We start from the raw sequence: 20,479 nt of genomic DNA on the forward strand, positions 1-20,479 counted from the left end.
CAGGGGATTACAGTTAAGAGATTGCCATGAGTCTCAGAAGAAACTTTGGACTTTCAAATAGACTGTTGTAGATTGTGGGGACTTCTTAAATTGAACTGAATGTATTTTTGCATTATTAAATGGCTACAAGCCTATGGGGGCCAAGGAGCAGAATGTGGTGGTTTGAACAGGAATGGCTCCCATGGGCTCATGTATTTAAATACTTGATCAGCAGGATGTAGCATTTCTTGAGAGATATTGAGAGGTGTGGCCTTGTTGCAGGAAATGTGTCACTGAGGTTGGGCTTTGGGGATTCCAAAGCTCAAGCCAGGCCTAGTATCTATCTTTCTGCTACCTGTGGATCCAATTGTAGAACTTTTAACTTCTCCAATACTATTAGTCTTCCTGCTTGCTGTCAGGCTCCCCACCATGACATTGGACCTCTGAAACTGTAAGCAAGCCCCAATTAAATGCTTTCCTTTATAAAAGTTGCCATGGTCATGATGTATCCTTACAATAATAGGGCACTGTCATTCATCTGGGTCCCAGATTTGTTACCTTTATCATCAGAAAATAACCTAATCCACAAAGATATAATGAAGGCAATAAAAACCAGAACCAAAACAAACAAACAAAAAACTAAAAAACCAAAACTCCCATTCTAAACAATCTCTTGTCAGGCAGCAGATGTCTAAATCCAACACTATACTGAAGGTAGTTCTGTGGTTACAGAAAACAAGAGGCAAAATAGAGGAAACCCTATCATTTGGATAGACCATCTAGCTATATGCCAACTTTAAATTCTTTGGGCCTCCATATATCCCTAAAATGAAACAAGGCAATGTAATTTAATAAACAGTGACCATGTGCATATTATGAAAAGCAGAACCCTTGTTCTAAACTCTTACATCTCTTAAATCCTATCATCCCTACAGCTATTGACTTTTCCATATCAATAGTAATTGTGTTATGAATATAATCAGATAATTCTAAACTTGATTTTAAGGTATTATCAAGTGTTATCAACATTTTAAGTCAAGTATTATCAGAACACTTGACATGTGTTCCATAAAAAAAAGGAGCCATAAACCCCAATTCCATTAACAGTTGTTAAAGTGTGACATGAAACAAAGCCCTTTTTTATTTATTTATTTTTTTGTTATTCTCGTGACTTGGCAATACCAGTTAAAATTCATAAAATTATCACAAGTATACATTAAAATAAATTATTTCAAATATCACAACTATATAGTACTGTCTTTATGAACATTTCACATTAATCAGGTTCCCCTACCCCGCGTGTGAAAAGCTGAGAACTGGAAAAGAATGAATGCTTAACAGAAGCTTTTTCCTTAAAATTTAACTCTTTACTAAACCACCCATATAATGAGCAATCTAATTATTTGTAGAATTTGTCAAATTTAAATCAAAACAGTAGGCAGGATTTAAAGCGGAAATCATAAGAATAGGAGTTTTCTACTGCTTAACTCAATTGCCACCACTGTGGAACAGCTTTTCTCCATTGAAGTAAGAACTGAGGTCTCCACTCTGCTGACATTGGTCCCACACAATAAAGATCATAGCACCTGAAATCCAGAAAAACTCCAAAAGGAAGTGTTGGAAGGCTGTTCAGAGCCATCACAGCATCTTTTACAGAGAATAAAGTTTTTGCCTTCTTGTGTTACTGGTTGTTACACATTCTTTCAAGACAGCTGGTCATGCTGTCTTGCTCACCAAGTCATGCTGATTCAGACATAAAGCATGTTTTGTGGTTACAACTAGCATTCAGGGAAAACCAAGATTACTTTAAGTTTTGACTACATGTCTGTAGAGTTTTGAGTAAGAATGGTCCCCATGGGCTCACATATTTGAATGCCTGGTCACCAAAGAGTAAAACTGTTTGAAGGAATTAGAAGGATTAGAAAGTGTGGCCCTGTTGGAGGAAGTGTGTTACTAGGGGTGGGCTCTGAGATTTCACAAGCCTAGGCCAGGCCTAGTCTCATCTCTTTTTCCCTACCTGCTACATGCAGACCAGGATATGAAGTTCTCAGCTACTGCTCCAGTGCCTGCCTGCCTGTAGCCATGCTCCTGGCCTCTGAAACTGTAAACAAGCCCCAATTAAATGCTTTCCTTTATAAAAGCTGCCTTGGTCATGGGTCTCTTCACAGCAACAGAACACTGACTAAGATAATGTCTACGATGGCTGGTCTGCACTGTAACAAAACCACTTTCAATTTTTCTATAACACTCTCTACACCATAGAATTCTTTATAAACAGTAAGTTTATACTATCCACATGAGACAAGGGGAAGGCTGATTTGCCATTAATTGGTTGCAACGGAAGCTTACATATGATATACACTTTTAGTAAGCAGTGAAGAATTTGTAATTGTGGACCCTCTTCCCCTCTTTTTTCCTTTTTACATTTATCTATCACATGTGCACGCACCACAGCATACATGTTCTGGTCAGAAGACAACCTTTTGGAGTAGGTCTCTCCATCCACCATGTGGGTTCTGGGGATAAAACTCAGGTTGTTAAATTTGTTAACAGGTACCTTTTCGTGCTGAGCCATCTCACTAGCCCAGAATTTATAGTTTTGATTAGCTGCAGCAACTTTGGAATGGTTTTCTAGATATTATTTTAACTCCTAAGAATATCCCTACTTCTCTAATGTCTTTTCTTACCAAACAACCCCATTCCTCAAACAAACAAATAAGAAAAACCAACCAAAATCTCGTAACACATTAAAGCCAAGTTCAATATTTGTTTCTAAAATTTTTTATTCTTAATAGATACCTTTCACATATAGAAACCCTCTAACACCACACATGATTCCAAAACCCAAATGCTTCAATTTTCTCAACATTCTTTAAGTATTTACACTAGCTTCCCTCAACAAAAGTGCAATGCAAACATCTTGACAAGAAATATTTATACAGCATATTTTTGAGCTGCTTTTCATGGAGTCCATTCATTATATTCCCTTTCAATTACCTTGAAAAATCTTAAGTCAACAAAGTATGAAATTGGGCTATGAAGCATCCTGTTTGGGAACCAGACCCTAAACAAAAGTACTTTCTCCTCACCTCTTCTCCAATCTTCCAACTACAATTACTCAACAAGTGCTTCCTTCAAGGAATTAAACAAAAAACCAAACAGGTTAGACAACAGGCACAGAGCAGACTGAAATGTGAGCCCTGGTGTGGTGAGATGACATGAAGAACTCAGAAAGGTGGTCTAGCAAGTTATGGGTCACTTTGTTAAGTTTTAGCATTTAAACATGTAATATTCTTCCTTCATAAGTTAATTTCCCCCAGAAAAGTATGGAAATTTCCTTTACTTAGGAAAGGGAACCCCTTTTACAAAGATTGGAAATTAAAGGATGCTGGGGAAGCTCTTTTGTAATGAAATAAAGTCTACCTTTAAGGTATAAGCCAAATTTTACCAAGTGCTTCCCATGTGATTGAGTGATCAGATGAAAGCAGAGAGCTAAGATGTCCTGAAGAGAAAATAATCGGAAATTAGCTTCTTTCAAGATAGGAGCAGTTACTTTTAATTGCTCAAAGTATGGAATTCTTTCAAAATAAATGACTGAAAATGTTAAAGTAGATAAAAATCACTTTACTACTCATGGGAAAAACAAAAAACAAAAACAAACAAACAAACAAACAAAAAACCCCAGAAGTTAGGTCTCCTAGATGACTGATGCCCGTTCATATCCCAACTTCAACAAAAGTGGTATTTCCTGACACATTCCAATTCTAACCAATGTGTTCACGCAAAGTTTGGTAAAAATTAAGATCAATGCACTAAAAGGCAAAAGGTAAGTATTAGAATATGGGACTCATGCTTCTCTTTTTTTACTTTATCATCAGCACAATATCAACAGCAAATGTTATCCAATTACAGTGAAACTTCATTTGGGGGCAGAAAACAATCTAAGAAGCAAGAACAAGATGTGGCTTACAGTCCCACAGTGTTTTTGATTTTTTGTTTTGTTTTGTTTTTTTCTAAATCTAAAGAACTCACTGGGTGCAATGGCTAGGAATACTTCAGAACAATAATGAAATTTTACTAGAAAATGTCAATAGGTTAAAGAACAGCATTAGTATTTATTTTAAAAATTGGAAACAAACATGAAGACAAATATGGAATCTGAATAGAAATTTACCAAATTTTAACTTTTGTGTACAACAGATTCATATGTGTACAGTAGATTCATAAGGAAACAGCTAACTCATAATTACAGCTTTGTGTATCACAGAAAAATTTGCAAGTATTATGTCCTATAGACCTCATGAAATTGCATTAGACACCATCTGACCAATGATGATTTCTGCTTGTCCTAGGCAACTGGAGCATTTCTTGCAGATGTGAAACTTTTCAGCTCATCAAACACTAAACCAGAAGTAACAAACCAACTGATGAAGAAGAGTTTTAGTTTAGCATAGGTTATTTAATGTTATTGTTTCAAACAAAACACCAAGCACTTCTGTAGAACCTAAAACTCATTGGCAATAATGCTTAGACAATTATGAAAAGAAAATCCCTTGGGGATGGCATAAACCAAGTAAGTGATATAAAATTATTTACATGAATCCCACATTTACCTACTCATTAAATGATTATTTTTAGTATTCTTTTAATGTATATTTCTGTGTCATACTTGAAATTATCAAATTCCCTCATGAGAAGTAATTCTCTAATTCTAATTCTATAAGGGGTGTCTTCAGCACATTGAAGCCACCAAGTTCTAGTGAACAGGAGCTGGTTTTGGAATACCTGGTGTTCTGTATATAATTTAACAACAACAACAAAAAAAAAACAGTAAGGGATCATGGGAATCTTCAGGATAATCTATTTTCAAATATGCTCTTTGCATAATGTTGCAAAATGAAACATACTTTTAAAAGAATAAGAGCTGTTCTTCTTCATTCCAACCAATTTCCCCTTTTTTCTTCAGGTCAACTCTGGTTTTGGAAACTGAGTATTAAATGGGTTTATGTGGCAGTAGATATATGACAAGTGTGGCACGACTAGTTCTGTAGCACAGTTAGGCTAGAGGTTTACTTCCGAGAAGATCTGGGTATCAAACAATTACTTCAGCAATGCAATCTGTAAATGATACCCATCAAAACCACAGCATGTGCAGATTTGCTGTAGGTTTTCTGATTGATTTCTAGAGAAACAATTCAAATAAACAAGTTTTGTCTTCCTGCCCTCATGATTCAGTGAACATCATTTCCAATTTCACTTCACAAGACCTGCTATATTCAGCTCACCTAAAACATTTGTAACAGCAACAGTTTTCAAGTGTCATATAATTTGGATATTATTTCCAGTATGAAAACTGTTAACTTTTATAAACAGTAAAGACAGAGCACTCAGCTCTACTCCCAAATCACCTGTCAGTGGAGTAAATTGCACCTCAACCTGAACTGAAGAACAGAGTCCAGGTAGCCTAAGCAGCACTGGCTCTCCAGGCTCAGACTTACATTCACTTGTCACTCGTTTTCCCCAAGGCCCAAGCATCTGACAGCAGATCTCTACCAGAGAGCTAAGTAAAAGCTTCCTCCCAACTCCCACAACACCTTTAGTCTCACCACAGAACCCACACCTAAATGTCATCCATCCTTCCTAAAACTGCATCAGAGATTCTGCAGGAGACTGAAACCCTACCAAAACCTGCATGACTTCCCATTTGGGATCCAGTATTAACCACATACTGACATTTGGGAATCAAGACAGGGCAAGGGGAAGCCCTCATTTTAGTGGCGCAAATATACAAAGTAAACTCTGCTTTAAATTAGAAAAGAAAGTAATGTCACAGAATGTTTCCCTATAAAAGATATGTAGTAAAGTAATAATATCAATAAAATAGCTATTACTAAAGCAAAGCTTTCATCAATAAGCTTCGAGAACTTTGAAGGAGGAGAATGGCTTCACAAAATGGTAGTCCAGGTTCCCACAGTGTGGACACTGCTGGACATTGCTGTACTCAGAGAAGTACTGCATCCCGATTCGTACGTCGATCACAGGCTTGCCACAGTGCTTGCAGTTCAGACGGGCCTGGGGAAACAGACATCATGAGCCACAATGCCACTGGCTTCACAACACTAGTCAAAAGCCATCTAATCAAAGTGCTGGGAACTGACTGAAATTCAGTAAAGCATCTCCATTTCTATCAGAATAAGAGTGTGTACAACTAAGGAACACATTCTGGCATTCATCATTATCCTTCTAAAGATTACAGTCTCCCTGTTCTCTCTTAATATGAGGTGCCTAGCAATGAGAGGATTCTAAACTGTACTACCTGAACATCTCCACCAGTCACCTAACAGCAACCATCTATCCCCTAGATTTTAGGAAGTGGCTGAAACTGGTTCCCTGTACCCAAACCTACATGAAAAACTTTCCCGAAGAGTCCAAGTTTATTTCAAAAGCTTATATATACTTTCATTTGATTTGACATAACACTATTTGATATAAAAATAAAATCTCTCTAAAATATCCAATCAAAATTGGCAATCAAGGCTCAAGTCCTTTGTTTATCTTGAGACTTCTGGAACTCACTAGTATATGACACCTTCACCTGTACCTGGGCCTCTAACAGCATGATCCTAGAGCCCTTCAGCAACAGATCTGGGAGTGAAGTACATAGGCAGAAGTTACAGATCAAACAATCTTAATTTAGATACTTCCTAAAAAATGTGCTAACAAATTTGTCCTCAAAGCATTCCTGTGAGGGAGTATTGTCTACATTTCAGATGATAAAAAGGGACACACAGTGATAAATACCATGCCCAAGAAAATGGAAAGCAGAACAGTCAGGATTTAAACTAAATTGCACATTACAGCAACACACAGACTATCTTTCTACAACCTAAAATGAACTCCCTTTTAACTACTTCGTCCCTCTCTGAGTCTGGAGTATAAAGTTCTCTCTAACCTGTTACTGCTTATTTTTACCTCAGACTTACCTAAAATCCTTAGTAGTCTCTACTACTACATCCCCACAGTGAATACTTTCAATTGATTAATAATAAATAAGTAATCAAACAGGTTTTCCATTTCAGTTGGGGGTCAGAAAATATAGTCTTGGCACACATCAGTTTAAAGAGTAAATATGCAGTGTATACTAAAGGGCTGGTGGGCAGGATGCCATTGTACATTTCTCTTTGAAGATATGGAAATCCCATAGCCTTTCTACATGTAGTAAAAAGAAGACCAGAAGAGGAATCACAGGTTTTAGTCATAGCCATGACACAATTTGTATAGACCTGAGCAAAACATTAAAAAAAAATTTGAGTTTTCTATTATAAGGAACAACTCAGCAGGCTGTGCAAGGTCCCATGCAACACTAAGATGTTATGAGTTTTAACAGGCTCAAACCTTTGTTCACTTCTTTATTTCCTTAATTAAAAGGCTAATGTTCATGCTACATCACCCATGTGCAGAGAAAGATGCCACCTCCTTGGTTTCTTTCCTTTTAGGAGTGGACATTGAGGCACAGCAGTAACCATAAAACATGATAGTGATTAACTAGAAGATTATGGTAACTCATTTTCAAAGCTAACACTGAATCTGGAAATGTAGTCAGTATACCACAAAAGCAGAAAACTAGTCAACCTTATAAAAAACCAAAAGACAAAAAAAAAAAAAAAACCACTGTCCACCTCTCTCATGAGCATTATTTCTCCTCTGGAAAATACTAAAATGGCAATAAAGAGTGAGAGAAAGAAAGGAGAGAGAGAGACAGACAGAGGGAGGGAGGGAGGGAAGGGAGGGAGGGAGGGAGGAAGGGAGAAGGGAGGGAGGAGAGCTGAACAACTGCCTCTATCAGTCTTTGAACTTAGCAGAAACTGGTCATCTGAACAAATTGGTAATAGAAGGAGAAAATGTCTCTGCTACCCAGGACTGCCTACTAAGGAATTATGTAACAAATTCTTCCTTAAGCATGTGGGATAATAAATTCAGGTATTCCTGGGGATTTTTAACTTCTTAGCTTCTTATTTAAAGGGGTTTTGTGTCAACACCTCCCTCCTCATCTTTTGACAGCTTCAGGTGCTCCTAAGAGTCAGAGAAGAATGCTGCTCTTCTATCACTTTAAGAATTACAAATCTTTCTAGTCAAACTCTCACAACTTAATGAGAGGCTGGAGTTTTGCTAACTCTTACAGAAAGTAAGCAAGAGGAAATTTTTGTCTATTCTAGAAAATAAAAGTTTCCTTTTCATTTTAAATTATAACCCTTTTCTACAAATGCAGTACAAAATGAGAAAATTATAAGCAAACCAAAATAAAACTAAAGAAGCCATGCATAGAAATCTAACCCCAGACCCCTAATCAGCTGCAGGACTCAGCAGTGCTTTCCATGCTTAGTTACAAATGGAAGCAGGGTATTCTGATGGTTTGTAACATCTTTTTCTGACATAACACATGGAAAATACTCCAAGCCTATTATTGTATATATTCCTTTGACTACATAGTGTTCTATCTCAAGGTAATGACACAGGCACCTGAATTCTTCACCCTCAGAAGCACCTTCTCTAATCCCTCGAAACACCCTTCAAGAGAATCACAAGGCAGCCTTAAACCCTCTAAGTTACCTTGGTGACAGAAGCCCAATGTCACCCACTGCATCTTCACTTCACTTCAGTTGATACCAACCTGACAGCAAGGAGAGGCAGCCAGGATGTCATAGGTGTACATGGTACCCAGCTGGTGCCAGCTGCCATCCCACCGGGACTTGCACTTGATGCAGACGATCTTGTGAACCCCTTCCAGGCAGTCCACACACACTGCATACAGATGCATGAGTCTCCCTGTATACAGAAAGCACAAGGCTGAGGGTGGCTATGGTGGAAAGAACCTTAATCTCCAGTGACAATAAAAATTCTATCAACAACAAAAAGCAAACATTTTATCATTTGAATTAATATGAAAAGCAAGGCAAATGGCTTCCATAATACATCCTTAAGCTGTCCCTGTTATCCTAACAGTGAATGATTGCTATCAATAAGACAAATTTCAAATTTATTCAAAATAGACACTTGCTTTAGTTGACTTTTCTAAAATGTGCTACCCAGCTTATAATGTCTGTCCATGCAAATCCAAACAATAAAGCCACATGCTTATAACCAGCCTGTAATCATCAAGATTCTCCAGAGTCTATATGTGCCATACCAACATGAACCAACAACACTGGTCTGATGAGCTGTAACCCAGCCAATTTCATCCCAAAATGCCTGACTTTGTATTGACATCCCAGAATTTTACCACAGCCATAATTACTATGTTAACTGTCCTTGTTCCCAAAACTGCTCAGCTATCACCACAGCTAATTTAGGAACTAGAATTATATATTACTTGTGATGCATTAGAAGTCCAACATATTATTTACCGGCCTTTTAAAAGTCACAACCTCATTCCTTCACTGTTTATCAAGGACTTAATATTTATAAAGGAAAGAGGGCATCCAATTATATGAAAGGGTAAAGGTTCAAATAATTAGTATGTACAGAATGACTAATTTCTGGGCAATATGTAACAGCAACACTGTCAAGAACAGGGAGCACACTAGAACACTGTCAAGGACAGGGAAACACTCGAGAACACCACCTAGAGGAGGGAGAACTCTAGAACACCACTGAGGGAAGGGAGAACTCTAGAACACCACTGAGGGAAGGGAGAACTCTAGAACACCACTGAGAGGAGGGAGAACTCTAGAACACTGCTGAGAACAGGGAGCACTCTAGAATACCGCTGAGAAAAGCACCCCAGAATGCTACACAGTAATTTCTTATTCAGAATGTGCTGCTGCTCTCTAACAAAAGTCAGCTCTTTGCTTCTAGTGCAAAGGCACCTAATGCATTTGCTTACGTGGACCTCTTTTTTCCTTCAGAGCAGGAGCCATTTCTCCTTCATTTTTGTCAACTCAGTGTCCAGAACAATGTCAGGAATGTAAAAAGCTCTGTGTGCTAAGTGAATGGATGGAGCATGGTAACAGCTATCAACTGGGGTTGGGGGCCGTTCTAGGCCAAAACAAGGAAGAGAAGGGCTTTTTGCAATATACCCACCTCTTTTCTAAAATGGTGAAAACACCGTCTCACATGATATACACACTGAGTGCCTGGTATCCAAAAGGCAATTCAATTACCTGTGAGCAACTGACACACCCAGTTTCCTCCTTGGTCCTACTTGTAATGTTCACTGGCATTACGGTGCTATTAGAAGTTAACACCACACACTGAAGGTGCCTGTAACAATGGCTGTGATGATGAAGACAATGAGCATTCACTGTACTATACCATGAGCACTCTATCAATTACTGCATTTAACTCTCACTGCAATACTACACAGGACTTATTATTGTTATTCCCATTTCAAACAGGAGGGACAGATACTTAAAGAGCCTGAGTAGCAAAAAATAATAAGGAGCCAAGACCAAACCCAATTCATGTCTTTCTTGACCTCTTGACTCTTACCCTATAGGCAAGCAAACTATTGGGAAGCCTGAGTCCAAACTTAGTTTCTGAACTTATTTTCCATTGCTATTCCATCATGTGCTATCCAGAGAATTTATGAGCCATAGGAAAGATGATTCTATAAGCAAAGCCCTAATGGGACAATCACATATAATAATACACAGTAGTGAAGAAATTAAACAAGTCCTTCTTAACTACACCAACCTTAAGAAGACCAAACTATTTTCTGAATCAGAGAGCAGGGGCTAGAAGCAGAGCTGGGAGGGCCAGAAGGGGTAAGGGGCAGAGCAAGGGAATAACAATCCAAAGAACAGAGCAAACATCTCGGCAACATATCAACAGTGAACTAGGGAATCCCATAGCCAAGAATGTGGCTATTCTGTTGCAACTGAAAATGCTTTAAAGTGTGGTTGGAATAAGAACTTGCTATAAATAAAATCACCCCATCTTCTAAGGTGCATCAATAGAAACACTGACCCATGAATAATGCCTTATTTGTGGTACTGCTGACTTCTCTAGTATTCATTAACTCCCTTGACCACAGATCCTAAAACCAGAAGTTATTTGTCAGTACCTCTGTAGAGTACACTGAACACAACCATTATCTGTGTATGCTTACAAAGAGTGTGAGTACAGATTTATAAGTAATTCAGGCTTATCTAATTTCTCCCTTTCTCCATCCCCTCCCTGATCAACACCCTCAGGATTTAGTTTTGAGCTCTATCAAAGCCAATTCCTCTTCTCTTTTCATTTAAGAGCTTTTTTATTGCCAAGATTTAGCCACTGATTTAAAATAAGCTTCAACGTGCTCACCCAAAATGCTTGTTTCTAACAGTACTTGTTAAACCTCCACAGAAAATTAATTAAACATATACAAATGATCTCACCTTTTTTCCCATGAAATCATGGCCTTTGCCAAACAAACCTCACCTACTCCTACCTGTGAAAACATCATTTATCTGGTCTGGAATCAAGGTGAACTAAAGAAGACCCTTCATTTTTACAGTCAAGAGTATCCAAATCTGTAATCTCCCTTTTAAAAAGTCTCCTCCTTTATATTCTGAGAAAATAGTTTTTCATCGTCATGCATACAGCTGTGACACAGCTTCAACTCTGTCTCTAGGTCCCTAGCCTTTAGAGCAACTTCTTTAGGTATATTATTATATGCTTGTTTGCTTTTAAATGCTGAAAATAAAATCTCTGAATTCATAATCACATGGCAAATGGTTTCTACAATGTCTTGAAAATACAGACACATACACCCCAGGCCCCAGCCTGCTCTCCCCATCTCCAATTAATTTTCTACTCTACAACATTTCCAACCAAACATCTCCTGATCACAACCTAGTTGGTTTTCTCTTAACCACTGTCCTTCATATTGCCTTCATATTGCCTCCTGAACAACCACATCCAAGTGGCCCTTTCGTCCATTTTGATGATCGCAGAATATTCAATGTAATATAATGTGTACACATTATTTACTAATTTCATGTTGTGATGCTATTAGTCAGTCTTGGGCTTAGTACAGTTAGTTATATTTTATAAAATGCATTTTATATACCAATATTTTACATTGGTGACCTCACTTAGCACATGTGCAAAGCTTGACAGACAAATGAATACTTGATGGACATAAAAATAAATGTGTCCATCATAAGAACCCTAATTCATTTCTATAAAGTATGGTACAAGTTTTAAGGTATAGAAGTAAAGGTATGTTTACTCATTTCCTCCTAAAATTACTAACAGTTATGCTAAATAGGAAACAAAAACATAGAGCCTGCCCCCCCTTACCCTGTGCCCTACCCTGCCCACTGTCCGGCCTCTCTGGTTGGCACTGGGACAGAGGGTGGAGCCAAAGTCCACACTACTTCAGGGGACTTCTCGGAGCAACTCTGAACACAAGAGACCTGGCTATCCACTCAGGACGACCCTTAATTCCCACATGCTTGGTCTCTGATCCCCATCTCCAGTCCTCTGCTGGAGTCCTGGGCCTGTCCTGGAGATCTGTCTATATTTGCAAATCCACTCTGAGTTCCCGCGAGCATCTACTACTGGATCCTCATCCCTTACCACATCCACAGGTCCCTGTCTGCAGAGAGACCACCTAGAGAGTTTGGGCCACCCAGAGCTATAGACATTGAACCTCTGACCCACATAAGCCCACCAGGGAAGTACCATAGAGAGAGACCAGACCAACACCTACTGGAAGAAGCTATGGGAAGAAGGCAATACAAGAGAACACCTAACAACAGAAAGACAAGCATGACACCACCAGAATCTAGGGAATCTACACCAACTAGAATGGAACAAAACAACAAAGCAGAGGAAGCAAAAGGGAATGACTTAAAAACTGCCTTCATAAAAATGATAGAAGCTCTCAAAGAAGATGTGAAAAAAATCCCTTAAAGAAATGGAAGAAAAAAACAAACAAAAAAGTGGAAGAAATGAACAAATTCCTTAAGGAAAGTAAAAAAAAAGTACAGAAAGCCAAGAAAAAACAATTAAGCAGGTGAAGGAAATAGTTCAAGACTTGAAAACTGAAATTGAGAAAATAAAGGCAACACAAACCGAAGAAATGCTGGAAATAGAAAAACTGGGCAAAAAAAAAAAAAACAGGAACTACAGATGCAAGCATAACCAACAGAATTTAAGACATCGTAGAGAGAATCTCAGGTGCAGAAGATAAACTAGAAGAAATAGATTCATTGACCAAAGAAACTCATAAATCCAACAAATCCTTAACACAAACTATCCAGGAAATGTGGGACACCATGAAAAGGCCAAACCTAAGAATAATAGGCATAGACGAAGGTGAGGAAGCCCAGCTCAAAGGTGCTAAAAACATATTCAACAAAATCATCGAGGAAAACTTTCCAAATCTGAAGAAGGACATGCCCATGAAAGTACAAGAAGCATACTGAACCCCAAATAGGCTGGACCAAAGGAAAAAAAAAAAAACCCTCGACATATAATAATCAAAACACCTAGCATACAGAATAAAGAAAGAATATTAAGAGCAGAGAAGGAAAAAGGACAGGTAACATATAATGGCAGACCTATCAAAATTACACCTGACTTCTCCATGGAAACCCTCAAGGCCAGAAGGTCCTGGATAGATATTCTAAAAGTATTAAGAGAACACGGATGCCAGCCTAGGCTATTATATCCAGCAAAACTCTCAATCACTACAGATGGAGAAAACAGATATTTAATGACAAAACCAGATTTTCCCAATATGTATCTACAAATCCAGCCCTACAGAAAGTATTGGAAGAAAAACTCCAACCCAAGGAAAGTAACTACACCCACAAAACGTAGGCAACAGATAATGCAACTACACCAGAAACCAAGGGTGAAGCAGAACTAATATATTCACAATACCACTGCCAACAACAAACCTAAATCAAACAAGCATCAACAATCAATGGTCCTTACTCACCCTCAACATTAATGGTCTTAACTCACCTATAAAAAGACACAGGCTAACAGAATGGATACGAAGACAGAATCCATCCTTCTGCTGCATACAAGAAACACATCTTAGCTCCAAAGATAGACATTACCTCAGGGTAAAGGTTTGGGAAAAGATTTTCCAATCAAATGGAACCAAGAAGCAAGCAGGCATAGTTATCCTAATATCTAACAAGTTAGAATTAAAATCAAAATTAATCAAAAGAGATGAAGACGGTCATTTCATATTCATCGCAGGAGAAATCCATCAACACAAAGTCTCAATTCTGAACACCTATGCCCCTAATACAAAGGCACCCACATTCGTAAAAGAAACACTACTAAAACTCAAAGCTCATATAAAACCTCACACACTTATAGTGAAGACTTCAATACACCACTCTCAACACTACTAGACAGGACCACAAATCAGAAACTCAATAAAGAAACAAAAGAACTAACAGAAGATATGTCTCAACTGGAGTTAACAGACATCTATAGAACATTCCATCCAAACACAAAACAATATACCGTCTTCTCTGCTCCACATGGAACCTTCTCTAAAATCGACCACATACTAGGTGACATAACAAACCTCAACAGATACAAGAGAATAGGAATAGGTCCTTGCATCTTATCAGACCATGCTTTAAAATTGGAATTCAACAACAACACAAATAGCAGAAAACCTGCAAACTCATGGAAACAACAATGTGCAATTGCACCACACCTGGGTCAAAGAAGAAATAAAGAAAGAAATTAAGGACTTTCTAATATTCAACGAGAATGAGGACACAACATACCTGAACTTATGCGACACTGTGAAAGCAGTACTACGAGGGAAGTTCATTGCACTAAGTGCCCATATGAAGAAAACAGAGGATAGTCACATAAGAGAATTAACAGCACAACTGAAAGCCTTTGAACAGAGAGAAGCGAATTCACCCCTTGGAGTAGACGCCAGGAAATAATCAACTTGAGGGCTGAAATCAACAAAATAGAAACCAGGAAAACAATACAAAAAAAAAAAAAAAAAAAAAAAAAATCAAGGCAATGAAGAGTTTGTTTTTTGAGAAAATCAACAAGAAAGACAAACCTTTATTAAACTAATGAAAAAGCAGAGAGAGAACATGCAAATTAACAAAATCAGAAATGAAAAGGGGAATATAACAACGGGCACAGAGGAAATCCAGACAATTTTCAGGTCATACTTTGAAAATTTGTATTCCACAAAAATTGAAAATTCAAAGGGAATGAACAAATTTCTGGGTAACTATCACTTACCAAAATTAAATCAAGGACAGACAAACAACTTAAATAGAACTATAACCCGCAATGAAATAGAAGCAGTCACCGAAAGCCTTTCAACCAAAAAAAGTCCAGGGCCAGATGGATTCAGTGCAGAATTCTACCAGACATTCAAGGAAGAACTAATACCACTACTCCACTAATACCACAAAATAGAAACAGAAAGTTCATTGCCAAACTCTTTTTTATGAGACCACAATAACATTGGTAGCCAAGCCTCACAAAGACACAACTAAGAAAGAAAACTACAGACCAATATCCCTGATGAACATCGATGCAAAAATACTCAATAAAATACTGGCAAACCGAATTCAAGAATACATCAGAGAAATCATCCACCATGACCAAGTAGGCTTCATACCTGGAATGCAGGGATGGTTTAACATACGAAAATCTATCAACGTGATCCACCATATAAACAAACAGAAAAAGAAAAACCATATGATTATCTCCCTAGATGCGGAAAAAGCCTTCGACAAAATTCAACACCCTTTCATGATAAAGGTCTTGGAGAGGTCAGGGATAACAGGAACATACCTAAACATAATAGGAGCAATATAGAGCAAACCAATGGCCAACATCAAACTGAATGGAGAGAAACTTAAGCCAATTCCTCTAAAATCAGGAACAAGACAAGGCTGCCCTCTCTCTCCATATCTCTTCAATATCGTACTGGAAGTTCTAGTTAAAGCTATAAGACAACAAAAGGAGATCAAGGGGATCCAAATTGGAAAGGAAGAAGTCAAACTGTCTCTATTTGCAGATGATTGATAGTTTACATAAGCGACCCAATAAGTTCTATCAGGGAACTCCTACAGCTGATAAACGCCTTCAGCAAAGTAGCAGGATACAAGGTAAACTCAAAAAAATAAGTATCCTACTTGTTTCAGACGACAAAGAGACAGAGAAAGAAATCAGAGAAACATCACCCTTTACAAAAGCCACAAGCAACATAAAATATCTTGGTGTAATACTTACCAAACAAGTAAAAGACCTATATAATAAGAACTTTGTGGCTCTAAAGAAAGAAATTAAAGAAGACACCAGAAAATATAAAGATCTCCCATGCTCTTGAATAGATAGGATAAACATAGTAAAAATGGCATCTTGCCAAAAGCAATCTACAGATTCAATGCAATCCCCATTAAAATCCCACCACAATTCTTCACCAACCTTGAAAGGATAATAATCAACTTTATATGGAAAAACAAGGATAGCCAAAAAAAAAAAAAAAAAAAAAAAAAAAAAAACCCTACACAATAAAAGAACTTCAGGAGACATCACCATCCCTGACTTTAAGCTCTACTACAGAGCTATAGTTCTGAAAACAGTCTGGTATTGGCATAAAAATAGACAGGTAGACCAATGGAATCAAATTGAAAATCCTGATATTAACCCACACACCTATGGAAACCTGATTTTTGACAAAACAGCTAAAATTATACAAATGGGGCGAGGACAGCATCTTCAACAAATGGTGCTGGCACAATTGGATGAGGGTGTGTTGAAGACTGCAGATAGATCCATGTCTATCGCCATGCACAAAACTCAAGTCCATATGGATGAAAGACCTCAACATCAATCCAGCCACATTGAGCCAAGGGAAAGTAGGAGGTACCCTTGAACAAATTGGTATAGGAGACCGCTTCCTGAACATAACTCCAGGGGCACAGACACTGAGAGCAACAATTAATAAATGGGACCTCTTTAAACTTAGAAGCTTCTGTAAGGCAAAGGACACATTGGACAAGACCAAAAGGCAGCCCACAACAGACTGGGAAAAGATTTTCATCAATCCTATATCCGACAAAGGGCTGATCTCCAAAATATACAAAGAACTCAAGAAACTAGTCAACAAAATACCAAATAACCCTATTAAAAAATGGGATACAGAACCGAAGAAACAATTCTCAATAGAGGAAATCAAAAAGGCTAAAAGACACTTAAGAAAGTGTTCAACATCCTTAGCTATCAGGGAAATGCAAATCAAAACAACTTTGAGATACCATCTTACTCCTGCCAGAATGGCTAAAATTAGAAACACCAATGACAACTCATGCTGGAGAGGATGTAGAGAAAGGGGAATACTCCTCCACTGCTGGTGGGAGTGCAAACTCATAGAGCCATTCTGGAGATCAGTATGGCGGTTCCTCAGGAAAATGGGAATTAGTTTACCACAGGACCCGGCAATCCCTCTCTTAGGCATATACCCAAAGTATCCACATCCATGCAACAAAGACATCTGTTTAACTATGTTCATAGCAGCATTATTTGTAATAGCAAGAACCTAGAAGCAACCTAGATGCCCCTCAGTTGAAGAATGGATAATGCAGATGTGGCACATCTACACAATGGAATACTACTCTGCAGAAAAAAATAATGGTGTCTTGAAATTCGCAGGCAAGTGGATGGCACTTGAAGAAACCATCCTGAATGAGGTAACCCAGTCACAAAAAGAGGAACATAGTATGTACTCACTCATATACAGATTTCAGACCTAGAACAAAGGATCGCCAGCCTATAATTCATACCACCAGAGGAACTAGGATACAAGGTATATTCTAAGAAATTCAAATAAAGTCCCTCACAGAACCTGGAAGGGACAAGTCCCCCAGAGCACAGGGGAAGTGGGGGGGGGGGCAGCGAATGGAGAGAGAAGTAGGACAAAGTGAGTGGGAGGAGAGGAAAACACATGTGACTAGGATGATTGATTCCTGGTAGGAATAGAAGACAGGAGAGAGAGACAGAGAGAGAGAGAGAGAGAGAGAGAGAGAGAGAGAGAGAGAGAGAGAGAGAGAAAACATAAAAAAGGGAGCCAATATTGGTTTGAAGAGAAAATTGAAACCAAAGAAAGGTCTGGGAACTACAAGACTGCCACCCACTAACAATATGAGCTTCCGTGGAAAGGCTACCATAAATGCCCTTCCTGGATGGTGAGATCAACAACTAACTTCTCCATGGAGCCCTCAACTAATACCTGTTGGAAACAGGAGCAAACACCCATCATAAACACTGAGTCGAACTAGAACCCAGATGCAGATGGAGAGGACAAGACCAGGCTGCAGAAACACATAGAGACAGCTGACCTGAACAAGGAGGAGCTAACGGGCCCCCAGACTGATAGCTAAGAATTCAGCATGGGACTGACTCAGGCCCCCCTGAATATGGGTCTCAGCCAGAAGGACTGAGCAGTCTAAGGGACCTCAGAGAGTGGAGCCAGGATGTATCCCTGGGGCACAAAAGGAGCTGCGAGCCCATCCCCCATGGAGGGATAACTGCCTTACCCTAGAGACAGGAGAGAAGCCCTAGTCCCTACTTCACATGACCTGTCAGATCTATATGACACCAACTGGATGGCATTCCTGTACATATGGAATTGGGGTGGGGGGATAGGAGGGGAGGGTGGTTAGGGTGCATGTGAGAGGGCAGAGAGGGTAAAAGTGAGGGAGGGAGGAAGAAGGGAAGATGGAGGGAGAGGGAACTGGGATTGACATGTAAAATAATAAATTAAATAAAAAAATATATTTAAAAAAAGAAACAAAAACATAAACTCCATCTCTACAAAACAGAAAATACCCAAACAAACTGTATTTCTGCCACTGACCATTCTCTTTCCTAACCTGGGAAGGGTGTCCCCTACTCTTCCTGATCTTAAGTAAAGCACTTTCCATTCTATATTTCTGAATATAGTTGTTTTCAGCTCGGCAGCTGAATGAGATCAAATGGTTTCATCTTTCTGTGCTTGGCTTACTTAATTATGCCTTCCAGCTTCATCCAGTTGAGTTAATAAGTTCAAGGTGAATCCTCACCCACTACTAATGGGATGTAGTACATCCATGACAGAAAAACTACAATAGAGTTCCCTCAAAAAAATTAAAAATTGAGCCAGGCATAATGGCTTACACCTTTAAGTTCAGCACTCTGGAGGCAGAGTTAAGCTAATCTCTGAGGTCAAGGCTAGCCTGATCTATATAGCCAGTTTCAGGCCAGCCAAAGCTACACAGTAAGACTGTGTTTCAAAAATAAACACATAAACAAAATTATAAATTACCTAATAATAACAACAGTATATGTTATGATGTGTGATAACCTTTTTTTATTAAAATTACCATATGATGCAGAAATCACAACACTGGGTATATAGTGTTGTGTATGTCAGAAGGGCATGTACACCCATAGTCACTGCAGCAATACTCGCAACAGCTATAGAATCAAACTATAAGAGTCCATCACAATGATGAATGGACAAAGAAAATACTTTTGTGTACATAGATGTATGTATGTATGTATATCCAAAAAGAAATTTAATCACACTGCCATAAAATGGATAAACCTGATCATTGCATTAAGTAATAAAAAAAACTATGGCAGGGGCAGAAAGACTATACCATGTGATCCACATAGTTGTGGCATGTAAAAAGATACTGATGGAAATACAGAGTAAGAACAATGGTTACCTAAGGCTAGGAAAGGGAGGGAGAATTGGGTGAGTGGAAAGAAGCTGCTTAAAAGACACACAACTACTTACAGTTAGGAAAAGTAAAAGTTCTAACGTCTCACTGTTCTGTAGCAACTGTAGTCAACAGTATTATGCAGTGGTTTTCAAAATAACTAGGGTTTTGAATGTTCTTACCAGAGATTATAAATGTGAGGTGAATATTATCTTCAGTACCCTAGTTTTACCATTACATAATATAAATAGGCATTAAAACATCACCCTAAAATCCATAAATATGCACAGTTGTATTTCAATTTAAAACACAACTTTTTAAACAATCCCAAATTAACCTAGTGGAAGATGAAACTGAACATGGATAATAGAGAGCCAGCTGGGGCATCAGAAGGCAACCAGTCTGTCACCTGTTGGATGTGTAATAAAAGCCATCCTATCCAACCCTGCCATGGAACAGTGAGAGGGCTTTAAATCCCATAAGGCCACTAGAATTTGGGTGTCCAGAGAATCAGGCAAAAAAGACAATTCCTAACTACAATTCCTTTTTCTTACTCTGAAATCTAACAAAGGAAACGTCATCTGAGAAACAAGAATGTGGTACTATTAAAAGCCCCTGGAACTAGGTTTGGTAGTAAAAGTCTTTACACCCAGCATTTGGGGACAGCCTGATCTACATTTGTGAGGTTACCCTGATATACACAGGGAATGTGTCAAAAAAACAAAATATAAACAAAAAGTCCCTGGAAATTAAAAATATTAGAAGATAAATCCAAGGAAATGTTCCATTTCCAGAAAGTA

General features: G+C 38.4%; 1 protein-coding gene across 1 annotated transcript in view; it reads right to left on the reverse strand.

The window, feature by feature from the left end:
* Positions 1 to 2,753: 2,753 nt before the first annotated feature.
* Heca (hdc homolog, cell cycle regulator) overlaps positions 2,754 to 20,479 on the reverse strand; it is a 59,669-nt gene continuing 41,943 nt past the window's right edge. The window contains exons 3-4 of the mRNA XM_051175327.1: positions 8,651 to 8,805; positions 2,754 to 6,051 (exon numbers count right to left, since the gene is read on the reverse strand). Of these exons, the coding sequence (XP_051031284.1) occupies positions 5,887 to 6,051; positions 8,651 to 8,805 (320 nt within the window). The 3' untranslated portion in view covers positions 2,754 to 5,886. The remainder of the gene's footprint in view (positions 6,052 to 8,650; positions 8,806 to 20,479) is intronic.

The sequence above is a fragment of the Phodopus roborovskii genome, unplaced genomic scaffold (assembly GCF_943737965.1).
Source record: "Phodopus roborovskii unplaced genomic scaffold, PHOROB, whole genome shotgun sequence".
Classification (NCBI taxonomy): domain Eukaryota; kingdom Metazoa; phylum Chordata; class Mammalia; order Rodentia; family Cricetidae; genus Phodopus; species Phodopus roborovskii.